Source organism: Diuraphis noxia, unplaced genomic scaffold (genome assembly GCF_037042655.1).
Source record: "Diuraphis noxia isolate RWA-SAM2 unplaced genomic scaffold, SU_Dnox_SAM2 contig0004, whole genome shotgun sequence".
NCBI lineage: Eukaryota > Metazoa > Arthropoda > Insecta > Hemiptera > Aphididae > Diuraphis > Diuraphis noxia.
In genome coordinates, this window is record NW_028301714.1 from 24,708,867 (window position 1) to 24,723,846 (window position 14,980).

A 14,980-nucleotide genomic window follows, 5' to 3' on the forward strand; every position below is an offset into this window, starting at 1 on the left:
TATTGAGATTGTTGTACCACGAGTAATGCCCTGTGGCCGTACAAACTTTTGTTTTTCAAATTAGAAACCTAATTTATTATTGTAAATCTCTGGTGGATTTGAAAATATTAGTCATTAAGACTAATCTATCGACGTTAATAATTTATAAAAACGACCAAGTATTATAAATACAAGTTCCAATAGTGCATGTATTTTATACTTTTGTAAAACAATTTTCAAGGATTATTATCCTTAATTCAAACACGTTAATAACTGGAAACTACTCGTTCAAATTTTGATTTTGATACATCAATATTCTCAAAAAAGTTATCCGCTAAATAATTTACATCATAAAAGGAGGATTCTCATTTGAAAAACAAAAGTTTGTATCGCCATAGGATACTCATTAAGTGGTCCAAAAATCTCAAGAATTTGAAAATACAGTCTGTGTATATTTAAATATTCTAAAAATCAGATTTTGAATAACTTCATTATTAAAGAAAAAAAGGGGTGAGCATGATTGGTGAATCACTCTGTATATAATAATACATTTAAATGAATAATTATTACAATTACAAGTAAAACATATTTTGTTAAATTTAGAAGAGCAGTTATAACAATATAAACCTCTGTTTCATAGAATAAACATTATTTTACAACTATTTTGGGTAAGTTTTGTTATATTTTATATGTTAAAAAAATATAAAAAATATGTATTTTTTTAGGTATGTAAATAAAAATTTATAAAACATTTATTGGTGATTACGCAATTGGTTTTATTATTTTAACTGATAATATTAGATTGGTGTTTAACATATATTATAATAAATGTTTTGCAAAGAAAGAATAAAGTGAAATAAAATTTAAATATTTAAATTAAAACAATTAAAAAAATATTTATTCTGGTTATAATTATGTATGTTTAATATTCATTTATAATCTAATCATTTGGTTGATTGTAGTGTTATCTATTAAAGGATTAATTCATATTAGATTTACAACATCATTAAACATTACATAAAATATGTTTATTTGGTTCTCGTCTATATTATGTAAGTATTATGTAAGTATGTTTTAAATAATGAAATGTGTTATAGTTTTTAAATAAAACATTTTTATGCTATTTTTTTTATACATCAATGTCAAAATGTATTAAAATCAATTAATTAATTTATTATTTATGTAAGTAAAATTACTATTGTAACAGAATAAGTTTTAATTTTGTATAATATTATTTTATAACTTATTATTTATATACAATTGCTCTCAACAATTCAAAATTGAAGTGGAAAAAAACAAAAACTTAACTATAAAAATGTTGATTCAAAAAAAATTCCAAAAGTTTGACAGTTTGAAGAAATTATTTTTATATTAAATTTAATAAATCAAATTTGACTTATTGTAAGGCAATTGTATTATTATATTATTTTAATAGTCTGATTAAGTTGTATACAATATTTAAATTCAGAATTATTTTATTTTTCAGTTAACAGATATACAACAATTTACTCTATGTCAATAATATTTCTATTAAAACCATTGTAATAGATAATGAAAATTTAGAGTTTAATGTACCAAGTACAACTGAATATTTGTTTTTTTATGATACCAGAACTCTCAAGTGAAAAAAAAAATATATTGAATATGTTCTTATTGAGTAATTAATTATAAATGCAATTGCTTATAGTTAAATCTATTTTGTTTCTTTAGACTTCCTGTATCAAATCAATGGAAAACAATTTTCTGATGATAAAAATGTATTGCTTACTATACTGGACAACATCTTTACCCTCTTGTTAAAAATCAGTGGACAGAAAACAGAATTCATTAACTATGTTATTCACAAAATCACTGTACAGTGGCAATCTGATCAATACATCGTACATTTTATTGGTATTTTTCTTTTTTAAACATATTTTGCATGACCCAATCATTTTGAAACCTTTTTTTGGTAAATATAACTTATATAATATTATTGAATAATATTGAATACTATTATAGTCGCACAATTCCATTTATTTATCAGTAATTTACTTAATCCAAACATGTATGATCTTGTGTATTTATTACATTAAAAGAACGGTATACCCGCATGTGTTGTCTCTGTCTTACAAGTGCGTAACATGGCAAATTTTACACTCAGAAGATCTCGTTTAGCTCGGTGAGTTTAATATTTTAAATGAATTAACCTCTTATAAAAATTAAAGGTAACATTATTATCAAGAGCTTCTACCTTTAATTTTTATAAAAGGTAAATTAGCTTAAAATATTAAACTCACCGAGCTAAACGAGATCTACTGAGTGTAAAATTTGTTATGTTACGCACTTGTAAGACAGAGACAACACATGCGGGTATAGCGTCCTCTTAATACAATAAATACAGTCAATTCTCAATTTATGAGATGTAACATGAATAATTTAAAGAGTGTAATTCTAATGATTCAAATGAAAGAAATGACTGCAGAAGTGAATTGAGAAATTATAGATACTGCAGTTACCTTAAATTATATTTTTACTACTGTCTACAAAACTATTATTCCATTTTACTTTTACTTTTTATTGTTAACATTAATTTGACATGACATTTAGACTTTAGTAATAAGAATTTTTGGCACATAATGTGTACCTACCGTTAGACTACCAAAAGGTCCGAAACATAAAAAGTCCGATATAGGTACGTCATATAATTAGGTAAAAGGAAAAATGAATACTTAATTTAATTAAGAAATAATTTTAATATATAATTATATTTTATTTGTATGATTAATTATTTTGATTGTTTTATATTTATTTACCTATATATTATAATTATTATCATTGATTTTTTTTGATAATATAATATTATACCGAACTTTTTTATCTCGGACTTTTTAGGCTTAGGACTTTTTTTCCGCGATTCGTACCTACCATGTCTTCTTTACTCTAACTTTTCTTCCATTTCAAATTTCCCTATTATTAACCTATAAATATGCAAATATAAAACCCTCAACACTTATTAGTTATTATTATTTATTCATATTGTTGCCTTAACCTTAAGTTCTCCTTTTCTGTCATGAATTCTGACATAAGGCATTACTTACGACTAACCTAAAATAATGTTCACCTTTTTAATACTATTTTATTTTATTTTCAGCTAATATTACTTATGACTACCACACAGATAAGCTTACAAGAAGCTTCAAATAATATTTATACTCTTAGATTTTATTTGTTATGTTGACTTTTTTATTTATAAATTATTTATTTTTAAATAAAACTATATTTTATGAAATGTTTTATTATTCTTTCTTTTAAAAATATCTTTATTAATATCAAAATTATATTGTTTTAAGTTTTCAAGGGAAACGAGAGTTGGGTCCCGAGACATTTGATCCCTTTAAGAAAAACACGAGTTGGGTCCGCGGTAATAGCCTTCCACCGGAACTGAATATATTGTATATTATTTTAATAAAGCGTTTTAATAATTACTATCACTATTGTATAGATGTGGCCTATAACTACTTTCTAGTAAATACTAAATAGTAATAATGTAGTATGTACTATAATAATAAGTTTTATGCTTACAACAGTAAAGTTTAACTTTGTTAATGTTTATACAAACCAAAATACTCGTTCAATTTATGACTTATGAATATTATGACTTGAAAAAAGAATTAATAAAATTTTTTACTGAGTCAAGTTTATTTTATTTTATATCTTAACTTTAATTTTAATTTATTTTAGTTTATTATTTTCATTAACTTGCCCACCTTTGCATAAAATATACCGGGACCCAACTAATGTACTCCATAAAGTATACCAGGACCCAACTCGTGCTGTTTTTAAAATCTGAGACCCAACTCGAGTTTGTCCGTTTTCAAGTGACAAATGTCATTATTGACTAAGTAAACTTGAAGTTGGTACAATATAATACATAACATCTTGATTATTTACCCCACGGGTTGTCAACCTTGGGGGCGCGACAAAATTTCAGGGAGAGGGGCGTGAAAATGTTGAAAAAAAAACACGAAAAATGAAAACGTTGCCGTTTTCTACGCCGTGCATTGCCGGTGTGTTGATCAATAGATATATACCGATACCGAGCGATTATTACGATTTTATAAGATTATGCAAATCATAAATGTATGCTCTTTAGTATTCTGGGTATTAATAGAAGCATTGTTTCGATGAAAAACCACCACTCGACGCGATAAGAACAAGTTTTGGTGACCCGCAAAAAAATATTACGATTACACTAATAGTCTTGTACAACGTTATAAATATTATGCATACTTGCATACATCAATCTTATAGTAGTAAGGGGAGGAGGTGTGAACTCTTAAAATAGTTTGAAAGGGGGCGTGGACCTCAAAAGATTGAGAACCCATGATTTACCCTATACACATAATTTCGAGTTCTTATAAACATCAATTAGACCATCTTACATCCTTCTCTGGTCATTGCTAAAAATCTTATTAGAGACACCTCCAAACAATTCAATAGATTCAACCTAGATTGCTACCTTATTACTGCATGTAGCAATGTATTTTGGTTCCTCCAATCCTCTAAACCCAACTCATAGTATGTTTCCTCTTCTAGTAATATGTCCACATCATTAACATTTCTAGCTTTATGTTCATTCTTAGCCTCCATTCACCAGTAATATAAAAATTCTCCACAATAGGTACTTTTCTTTAAAACATAATGCACTTATTTTTTCCTTAGTGGCCTAGTTTCACATCCAAACAAAATAACTAGACGTATGAGTGATGTATTTTTTCATTATTTGTGAAAATCCTTAACTTTAAACCTTCTGTTCTCATAAGCATTTACAAATATAAAAACATTATTAGAGCTATAAAAATATCCATTTTAACATTAAAATTTAAAATTGAGTTTACTATTAAATTATAATCAAGCAGAATGGGTAGAATAGGTTAACCTAACTTAACCTAGAACAGATCTTTCAGTGCTCTTTGGTCTTCCAACACACATTGAAATTTCCACATACCTATGCATAGAGCATACAATGTGTTATTTTCCTATATATAGCTAATCAACAACAATGTAATTAAAAATGAATTATACTAAGGTACAAGTGTACTTTCAAACACAAATTGTTCTGAGAATGGATCAACGAGGGGGTCCGGCACTCAAACAAAAATACTATTTAATATTTTGCTCAAATATTTTCAAATTTATAATAGAATATACATTACTGGTCCTAGACCATTATTATCACTGTTAATTGTTTTGTTTTAGATTTAATGAAGTTTCATATTTATTACTAAAATAATAGTTGATAAAACTTGCTCGAGCAAGATTTTTCCTAATTATAGGTTTAAAAATTAATTGTTTGGTAATCATTATTTGCATACCAATGTGAATGTTTATAATATATTAAAATTAACACGGAACACCATATTCAAGATTTACATAAAAAATGATCAGGTTCAAAATCCAAACCAATTTCCCTCTTGTAATCGGAAGTCTTAAGAACACAAAATCAAGACAACTTTAAAAAAATAATTTTTAATAACTATACTAATAAACCACAGAAGTAAAATATAGTAGAAAATAAAATTATAATCTTATACAACTTCATACTAATGGATAGTATACAAAATAATAATAGAAGGAACATAACATTAAATTTAAATTTAAAAAAAAAATACTTATCTATATAGTTAATACATTTTATAATACCCTAATTCAGAGATATTCAAAACACACATACAACTTTCAAAATATTTATCATGGTGTTTAAAATTAAAATTTGATTTTAAAATTTAATTGTTTTAATATAATTGAAAAACTGTAAAATTAATTTACAATACAAGTTTCTGATTTTGATGTACAAGAGAAAAAGGTCAAATTGTTTTTACAACCATTATTCTATTGACATTAACGATTTTGAATTCATTTTATTGATAGAAATCATAGAATTACAAAACAACAATGTTCATAAGACTGCTTTTAAAGAAAATGTTGACGTTTTTCAAGTTAATGATTCAAATTTTTATAAAATAGATTTTAACCGTAATTTTGTACTGGAAAAATGATTACAGCTTTTGGTAGCAGTTATCTGTAGATATTTTCAATACTTTAATTTCAAAAAAATAAATATTGTTCATGAAAAAGCGACAATCACGTGAATGTACTTTTATAAAGATCAACATCCAATATGAAAGCAGACTCATGACATGATAGTTTCAATTCATAAATATAATAGTAATATATGTTGTAATTGTATTTTTAATAAAGGTTATTTTAATTTTATATGTGAAGCTCAATGAAAAGCTGATAAAAAATATGATCCGTGTTAGTAAAAATGTTGCCATCCCCTGATCACAATTGTTATAGTAATCCAAGATTTTTTAATTTTATATTTTATTTATTAAAATAATATATTAAGCACTATAAAAATAGTATATACTCCCAAATACCTAGCTTAAAATTTAAATTAGTAAATTTATCTGAAATTAAAATTGTAATATATATTTTAGGTATAGTAATTACTTTATAAATTACAATTCATAAAATAATACATTTTTTATAAATTTTTCTACTATATAATAATTTTGTAAGTTAGAAATTTAGAATACTGTTTGGCCCACATCAATACAAAAAATATAAATTATGTCAGTTATAAGTTATAACGATTGAAGTTCTATAGGTAACATAACTTTATTAGTTGCAGCAAATCTTTTAAGCATTTCATATTGTCTGACTGTATTTTCCACTTCAGATCTTATCATGTTATTTGAATGTTGCAGATCATCTAGCTCTTGATATTCTTGAGATTTCTCTGTTTCTAATTCATCTTTTTGTTCAATTCTCTTAATACGGCAACTGTAATGCAAAATAAGTTATTTTTTTTAGAAATGGAATTTCATGGAAGCTTAGTTTTAGTGTGAGACAACTTAATAATAATTTTAGAAATGATACTAAAATTTAAAAACTAGAAACAGACAAATTAGTAAGAATTTATTCAATGTTTTATTGAAGAATGGAACGAAAAGAGTATAGGTTAGGTTATACAAAGTTTAATAACATTACCTAGCAGCATATCCTCGATTTTTCAATGTTCTTCTACGCTGTTTCATGCGTACTATTTGATCTCTAGTCAATCCACGCATCTTCAGTTGACGGTTCAAGTCACGTACGGATATTGTAACCAATTCATCGTCACTTATATCCAAAACAGGACTTGGCGACAATGGGGGTGGCTGTAAACCAATCCATTAAGTAACAAATTTATATTTTTACACATTATTGGAGTGTGAATCGTCTTTGTTAATAAACTCACCAAGTATTCTCTTTTGAGAGGAGACATATTCATTCAAATAGAAATTTATTAGAGCACTGAGATAATTACTTAACAAAATGCAATTTTTTTCAAAAAATTATTGATTTTAGCAGCGAATTATATTAAAAGGTAAATATTATAATACTACTATGAATCGTGATTTTTATAATTGTCAATAATTTAGATTTTTGGTCTAAAGATAATTTTTAGACATACTCATTAATAGCAGGATATTGCGAACTATATCATTATTCATTACCTTTACTGACTTAGTGGCTACAATATTGGTCATTGGTGTAACTAAAATACGCTCTATTCAGTAATCAGTATTTCTAATTGCAAGCAATAAGCATAGACAAGTAGATTGCAAGCAGCACGATTAGATAAGGTTATCTATAATTGTTGTATTAAGCCATTGAACTATATAATAATATTATACATATAGTTCTATGTATTAAGCTCGATTAAAGATATATTTATGATAATATACTCTATTCAGTAAAAACAAAAATAGTAATTACAAAAATCATTAGCTCAATAGTTGTAAGTTCATCACTATAAAAAATTATGACTAAATAGATCTATCTAGTCTTGTAAAAAATATTATTGTCAATATTTATTATTTTCATTAAGAGACGAATAAGACAATAAAAATACGGCTGATGTTCACAACTATCAAGGTGGATGTAAATCCATTATTCACGGCAAAACTTATAAGCTCTTTGTTAACTGATGTTAGTTACAATTATTACCGTAATCCGTTAACTTCATATCGTCACTAACTACAGGTTTATAGTGGGTAGCGCCGTATTGTACTGCCGTGAGGTATGGTGTTCATTTCTTATTTCCATTACTTTTGTCAGGTGTTCTAGTACATGAGTCAATAATCTTACGAAACACGAGTTTAGAAATTTAAAATTCCTAAACAAAAACTTATTAACTATTTACGAAAATTTTTGAAAATTCACCATGTCTGCTATAAGTCTGTTAAATCCTAAAGCGGAATTCGCTCGCGCTGCTCAAGCATTAGCGGTGAACATTTCAGCTGCAAGAGGCATCCAGGATGTGATGAAAACCAATTTAGGACCAAAAGGAACTATGAAAATGTAAGAACCTTAGATTTTAATATTACATTCAATAAATATTATAATTACTGTGAGTTATATGTAGTCTTTTAGATGTTGATCATAGTTTCAGAAGCTATTGTACTCAATAATTGCCTTAGTCAAAAATTATTATAGGTTAATATTTTCCTGATCATGAACTATTTATGGATTTTACGTTAGTGCTTCTTTATTGGCACTACTTATGATTTATATTTATTCTAAAAGCCATAAAATGTTAGGTAATATGTTATGTGTATGTAAAATAACTTTTGTGAGGGTATGTTACAATTTAAAATCTTTCTGAAGACCTAAAACTACCTACACTGGCTAAATATTATTCAAATCTAAATACTCATACCAATACTTTGATCAAATGAATATTTTCTGTATCTTTTTCTAATAATATAACTAGAAATCTCTAAACAATGGTCTAGAAATCTGTAAAGACACCTTAATGTGCGTGCTAAGCTTAAACCTTCCTTTAAAAAAAATAAACAACTAATTGTTGCAATACTTATTGCTTTGATGTTTAATTCTTAATTTCTCATTTTACATGGGTGTTAAATGATTTTTTTAAAAACTATCCATGAGTTTTAACTATAATGGCCAGTAACTCATTGCTTATTATTTAATCTGTAGTTAAATCGTTATCTATAATTTGTTGCAAATTTTATTAGAATTGTAAATGTTGATAATTTTGGTCCTAAGTATAATTTTTTAACAGAATTTGAAATAATGCAAAATAAAAAAAATGGACATGAAGATGCTTGGTGTAACAATTCTGTTCAATAAACAAAAACTGTTAAATTACAAACTTAAATTTTTTTTTTTTTTTTATTAAAATAGAAAAAATATACAATCTGTATAACATAATACAATAAATAATTTATATAAAATTTTTACCAGTCTGGACGGCTTGAGGGAAGGGAGAGTCCATTGACACTACTTCCAATATGAACTTTGATTAAATTAAATTTTTATTGTACATAATAAATGTATTTATAATATAAATTTTGATTTATTTAGTTAGAAGATCACGTGGCCATTTTCGTTTTAGACGACGGGGAGGGTTGTCAGGTAGAGTTTTAGATTGGCGACTAGAGGATTAGGATGATTTAGGAACTTCAATTAAAAAATGTAATGAATCTAAATTAATTATTGGAATCACAAATAGAGAAATCTTTAATCGTAATTGGAATATACAATTTTTACCTATCTCCTAAACAGGATTTGTTGTACCTTCAATATTTTAACTAGGTATGTAATGACATTATTATTATTTGTTTGTAGGTTAGTTTCCGGAGCTGGAGAAATAAAAATTACTAAAGATGGAAATGTGCTTTTACATGAAATGGTAATATAAATACTTTTGGTCAACCTACATTGCACATTTTAGTTATTATTTATTATTTCAACACCTATTATTATTATTAAGATAATACCTTGCATGTTACATTAATAATGTCTAAAATAATTTTTCAGACTTAAAATGACAGTAAAATATATATTATTTGCTCAATGATTTATTGTCTGTTTTTTGTTTTAATTCTTAGGAAAACTGAAAATTAAACAATGTTAGTTTAATATATTCACAGCCAGTGAGTAAATTAAAATGGCCTAACCTATAATATACTATTACTAAAGAAATTTATTAAAATAAACTGGCCTGTAAATCCCATATTTCCGAAAAACCTATGTAAATACCATTTACCATATTATTGTCTCATATATTATATCTATAAACATTATTAGAAGTGGTAGATTTTGGTTAAATTTATAACCCTCCATGAATTTTTACCTCAGTTTTATCAGTTTTAAAATTGTTTTTTAAACACATAATTATTGGTACTCTAGCAAATTCAACATCCAACAGCTAGTCTTATTGCCAGAGCTTCTACCGCCATGGATGATGCTACTGGTGATGGTACTACTTCAACTGTTCTCATTATTGGTGAACTTTTGAAACAAGCAGAAAACTTAATCTCTGAGGTATGCATTAAAAGTATATAAAGTAAAAAATATTAAATAATTTAAATTTTATTTTAGGGTGTACATCCTAGAGTATTGACAGAAGGCATGATTAAAGCCAGAGATAAGGCATTAGAACTTTTAGAGAAAATTAAAATTGAAGGGAAACCTGATCGCCAAAGATTGTATGATGTTGCTACTACTTCTCTTCGTACTAAAGTTGATAAAAAATTAGCTGATCAAATGGCAGATATATGTGTTGATGCTGTATTAAATGTGCAACGTGAAGATGGAATAGATTTACACATGGTTGAATTAATGGAGATGCAACATAAGACATCTACTGCAACAACTCTTGTTAGAGGTAAATTTATTTTTACTCATCAAAAACCTAAGTCATAAACATAACACTAATAAAATACGTTTTTCATAGGTCTTGTTCTTGATCATGGTTCAAGACATCCTGACATGCCAAGAAAAGTTGAGAACGCTTTCATATTGACTTGTAATGTTAGTATGGAATATGAAAAAAGGTAATAAAAAAAATCATTATTATTAACATAAATAATTTCCTATAAATATTCTCATTCTTAACAGTGAAGTAAATTCTGGGTTCTTTTATAAAACTGCCGAAGAGAGAGAAAAATTGGCAATAGCAGAACGTGATTTTATTGAACAAAGAGTGAAAAAAGTTATTGAGTTAAAACGGAAAGTCTGTCCTCCTGGATCTGGTAAATCATTTGTTGTCATAAATCAAAAGGTAATATATGTATTGATTTAAATTAATTTATATATTATATCTATATTAGTCCAACTTAAATTAGTTTTTCTATACACATTAAAATTATAGGGTATTGATCCATATTCTCTGGACATGTTGGCAAAGGAAGGTATAATTGGTTTAAGGCGTGCCAAGAGGCGTAATATGGAACGTCTATCATTAGCATGTGGTGGATCTGCTGTAAACAGTGTTGATGACTTAACTGAAGATGTGCTTGGTTATGCAGGCTCTGTTTATGAATATGTATTGGTATGTTGTTTTTTGTTGTTTAAGTTATTATATGATCCATAAATTTAAAGTTAATTTAATTTTTGTTAATAATTATATTCAGGGTGAAAATAAGTACACTTTTGTTGAAGATTGCAAAAATCCACTTAGTGTTACCATATTAATAAAAGCTCCTAATAAATATACATTGACTCAGATCAAAGATGCTATTCATGATGGTTTAAGAGCAATCAAGAATTCCATTGACGATGGTGATTATAACTATTTACTTTTTTTTTAATTCAGCATTGTACTTATGAAGTTAAGAGAGTGTGTGTGAAAAATCATTAATTACTACATAAAGCTAGTTATTTTTCATAGGGTAATGAAATAAATTACAATTTTCAATTTACAAAATAAATAGTAAACATGACTGATTAAACCTTACGTATCGACTATTATTTGTATCATTTATTGTAATTAATTTGACAGAAATAAATTAAGAGAAAACTATTCAAAAAGTTTTTACATATCATAACTAACCGTGTGCAGATTTATATGTTGACAACACATTCAAAACAGTTTTGAAGAATAAGTTTTAAGGGATTATTTATTTATTTTTTCATATGTTAGGGATTGTTTTATTAATAATGACAAAAAAAATCTTAGGTATTTTGTTGTCATTTATAAATTATTATTTTTTTTTCATTAATTATTATATATGACAATACAACTAAGCAAATCTATGTGAATCTCACTAGTTATTCGCCAAAAAATGATTATAATTTATTTTTATTTTGTTCTCTTAAACTTTTGTGTATTAACAACAAAAAATAACATAAGTGTAATCAAAGTTTCATAATTATTTTATTTCCAAGTTTATTTATATATAAGAATCAGAATTTTAAAATAATGTGATCATCATATTTCGATTGTTTTTCTAAAACATCAAAATATATAGGTACTAATGTTATTTTTTCAAAATATTTATTGTGTTGAATTCTGCCATTATTATACTACTATACTATTCCATAAATTCTGAACAGAGGTTGTCACTGAATATTGGCAGTGCTATAACAAAGTATGACTACTCCACATTTTTATTTGTTTGTTTTGAAATAATTATTAATTATGTACATAATATAAATGATGATAATAAGTATCTGATACTTAAGTTTTATTACAAAATTAAATCTTAAATAAGTAAAAAAACTTTTTAATTTAGTTTATTCCTAAAGCCCCCCCTCCCCCTTAAAATTGCTGGCAGTATAATTATTTAAATCATTGTGATGGTTATTCAAAATTACTAAAATTAAATTACAGGTGCTGTAGTACCAGGTGCTGGTGCTTTTGAAATATATGTTTGGCAAGAACTTCAAAAGTATAAAGACGAAATCAAAGGAAAAAGTCGTTTGGGAATTCAAGCATACGCTGAAGCTTTGTTAATCATACCCAAAACCATTTGTAAGCTTATATTTGTTAAACTTGAGTTGAATAATGTTGATAACTTGTTTGACTTTACTTTTAATATTATGGTTAACTCATTTTAGCTATCAATAGTGGTTTTGACGCCCAAGATATGATAGTTAAATTACAAGAAGAGTGCAGAGAAAGTGTTGGTCCAGTTGGAGTGAATGTTGATAGCGGTGAAGTTCTTCAACCTGTTGATGCTGGAATATTTGACAATTATTGTGTTAAAAAACAAATCCTGAATTCTTGGTAAGTTAACAATAATATTTTTATATATGGTGTAAAACATATGATTATTTTATTTTTTACTATTTTTTAGTACTATAATTGCTAGCAATTTGTTGCTTGTTGATGAAATAATGAGAGCTGGTATGTCGTCACTCAAAGGATAATAATGCTTGTTTATTTTTTTTTTTTTTCATTATGCTTACACCCTAATTTTTATATTACTAAAAAGTTTCTAACATGAAGTTTCTACTTTAATTCTAATAAATTTTTTTAAATATTATTTGTGTTTTTAATTTCATTATAATTTGGAGGTATGTATCTTATTTATTTGGATAGTTTCTATTTTTCAAAATAGATTTATCTTATAGAGTATATTCACTACTAAACAGATAAACATAATTTTAAATTTTAAATTATGTATTAAATATATATTACCAATATCCATTAAAAGTGACAAAATTTATCAATTCTTAGTATGATTGCCAATCTTTAAAATACAATATTCATACCTTAGACTTAGAATAGTCTATTCTATAATCAATAATTCAAACATCAAAATTAAATGAAATTTTTATATTGTGTATTATATAGAAAAAATAGATGTGTATGTTTTAATTAACATTATAATATAGACTTCTGACTCGTATAATTCTTATTATTATGGTTATTCAAATAACGAGTGTTTTGAAAAAATCTATTATTTAATTTCAGGCTAATAACCTCAGTTGTCAAAGCCCTAACCATAAAAAAAATATTTTATTTAATATTATAATTAGTGTTCTAACTTGTTAGATAAAAATTGTTTGAATTATGTACAAACTATGCATCTAATGTTTTGATTAAATAGCATTCAGAAATATTAAATTTTAACAATCTTTAAATTTAACATATTGTTATTAAAGTTGAGTCACCAAATATCGCCTATCTTCAAGTACATTTCATTTAACTATATTGGCCTACTTTTAACTGTACCAATAAATAATATCAAAATATTCACTTACTTATATAAAAACAGAAAACTCATAAAAATGTTAAAATAAAAATCAAAGATTGTTAAACATACCTTTAGCTTAAAAAACGGAAAAATATATACTGTAAAATAATGTTTGTAATCATAAATGCTATGCCTCAAAAAATATTTTTATCTTTGAATATTGTATAGCCATGATTAAAGAATATTCAAATACATCAAGAAATGTACCCCGATTATATTGCAAGATACTTATTGTGAAAACCAACTTTAAATTTACATATTTAGAAGTCCTTTATGAATTTGTGACCTATTATAGTTGAATGTAGTACAATAACCACTACTATCCGACCATGAAGTTCTATTATTGAATAGCTTCTCCAATCAAGCCCACCATGACCTATTTTGTATTCTTCTGTTAAACTTATAGTAAATATTTTTCTAACATATTGTACAAATTAAATAAATATGACAAAAAAATAAGAAGAAGTCCTCAAGGTGAAGTTTGAAATACTTCTGATTGAATAATAGTTTCATGAAGCCATAAACTGGAAACTGAAAGTTCTATACACCAATAGTAAAAATATTGACTATTATATAATTGTTCAGTTTTATAAGGCATCAATAATTTAAAACATTTAAAATTTTCTACCTTACGGTATTAGTATTTTAGAGTATTGAAATTACCTGAACAATAAATTAATCTAGAAAGAATAAAGAAACAAAACAGTTGGGTACACATTTCTCAACCTGTTACATAGTTATTGTATCACAGGTGTTAATACTAATATAGTAATATATTATATTATATATTATAATATGTGTCTATCCAGTATTGGTCTGGCCATGGCCGCGAACGCATCCGGGGTCCCGTTTTTACTAAAAATATAATATTTCACTACTTATAAGCACTTGTTTTATCATTTTATGAAATAACATTTTTGGAGGCTCTTTAATTACCAGGCCGATACTGTACCTATCCA

General features: G+C 25.9%; 2 protein-coding genes and 1 long non-coding RNA gene across 3 annotated transcripts; 2 read left to right on the forward strand and 1 right to left on the reverse strand.

Moving 5' to 3' along the window:
* Positions 1-1,233: 1,233 nt before the first annotated feature.
* Positions 1,234-3,250, forward strand: LOC149055882 (uncharacterized). The gene is made up of 3 exons (XR_016191774.1): positions 1,234-1,600; positions 1,690-1,872; positions 3,113-3,250. It is a non-coding gene; the product is annotated as an uncharacterized LOC149055882 (long non-coding RNA).
* Positions 3,251-5,324: 2,074 nt separating this feature from the next.
* maf-S (MAF bZIP transcription factor K) lies at positions 5,325-7,841 on the reverse strand. The gene is made up of 3 exons (XM_015524784.2): positions 7,268-7,841; positions 7,018-7,187; positions 5,325-6,810 (listed from the first exon to the last, which is right to left on the reverse strand). The coding sequence occupies exons 1-3, from the start codon at positions 7,298-7,300 to the stop codon at positions 6,612-6,614; spliced, it is 402 nt and encodes a 133-aa protein (XP_015380270.1). The 5' UTR covers positions 7,301-7,841; the 3' UTR covers positions 5,325-6,611.
* A 245-nt stretch (positions 7,842-8,086) lies between these two features.
* Positions 8,087-13,307, forward strand: CCT6 (chaperonin containing TCP1 subunit 6). Its single transcript, XM_015524783.2, has 11 exons — positions 8,087-8,373; positions 9,664-9,727; positions 10,228-10,362; positions 10,420-10,705; positions 10,775-10,874; positions 10,939-11,101; positions 11,192-11,371; positions 11,454-11,601; positions 12,653-12,793; positions 12,880-13,048; positions 13,119-13,307. Exons 1-11 carry the CDS (start codon positions 8,237-8,239, stop codon positions 13,189-13,191), a joined length of 1,596 nt encoding a protein of 531 aa, XP_015380269.1. The 5' UTR covers positions 8,087-8,236; the 3' UTR covers positions 13,192-13,307.
* Positions 13,308-14,980: the final 1,673 nt, after the last annotated feature.

Bases quoted from the DNA above. Each gene is read 5' to 3' on its own strand.
- maf-S (XM_015524784.2), bottom strand. From the start codon at position 7,300: ATGAATATGTCTCCTCTCAAAAGAGAATACTTG. The intron at 7,188-7,267 runs GTGAGTTTATTA...ATTGGTTTACAG, and splicing joins CTCTCAAAAGAGAATACTTG to CCACCCCCATTGTCGCCAAG. The intron at 6,811-7,017 runs GTAATGTTATTA...TTTGCATTACAG, and splicing joins AATCGAGGATATGCTGCTAG to TTGCCGTATTAAGAGAATTG.
- CCT6 (XM_015524783.2), top strand. From the start codon at position 8,237: ATGTCTGCTATAAGTCTGTTAAATCCTAAAGCGGAATTCGCTCGCGCT. The intron at 10,706-10,774 runs GTAAATTTATTT...CGTTTTTCATAG, and splicing joins TGCAACAACTCTTGTTAGAG to GTCTTGTTCTTGATCATGGT. The intron at 10,875-10,938 runs GTAATAAAAAAA...CATTCTTAACAG, and splicing joins AGTATGGAATATGAAAAAAG to TGAAGTAAATTCTGGGTTCT.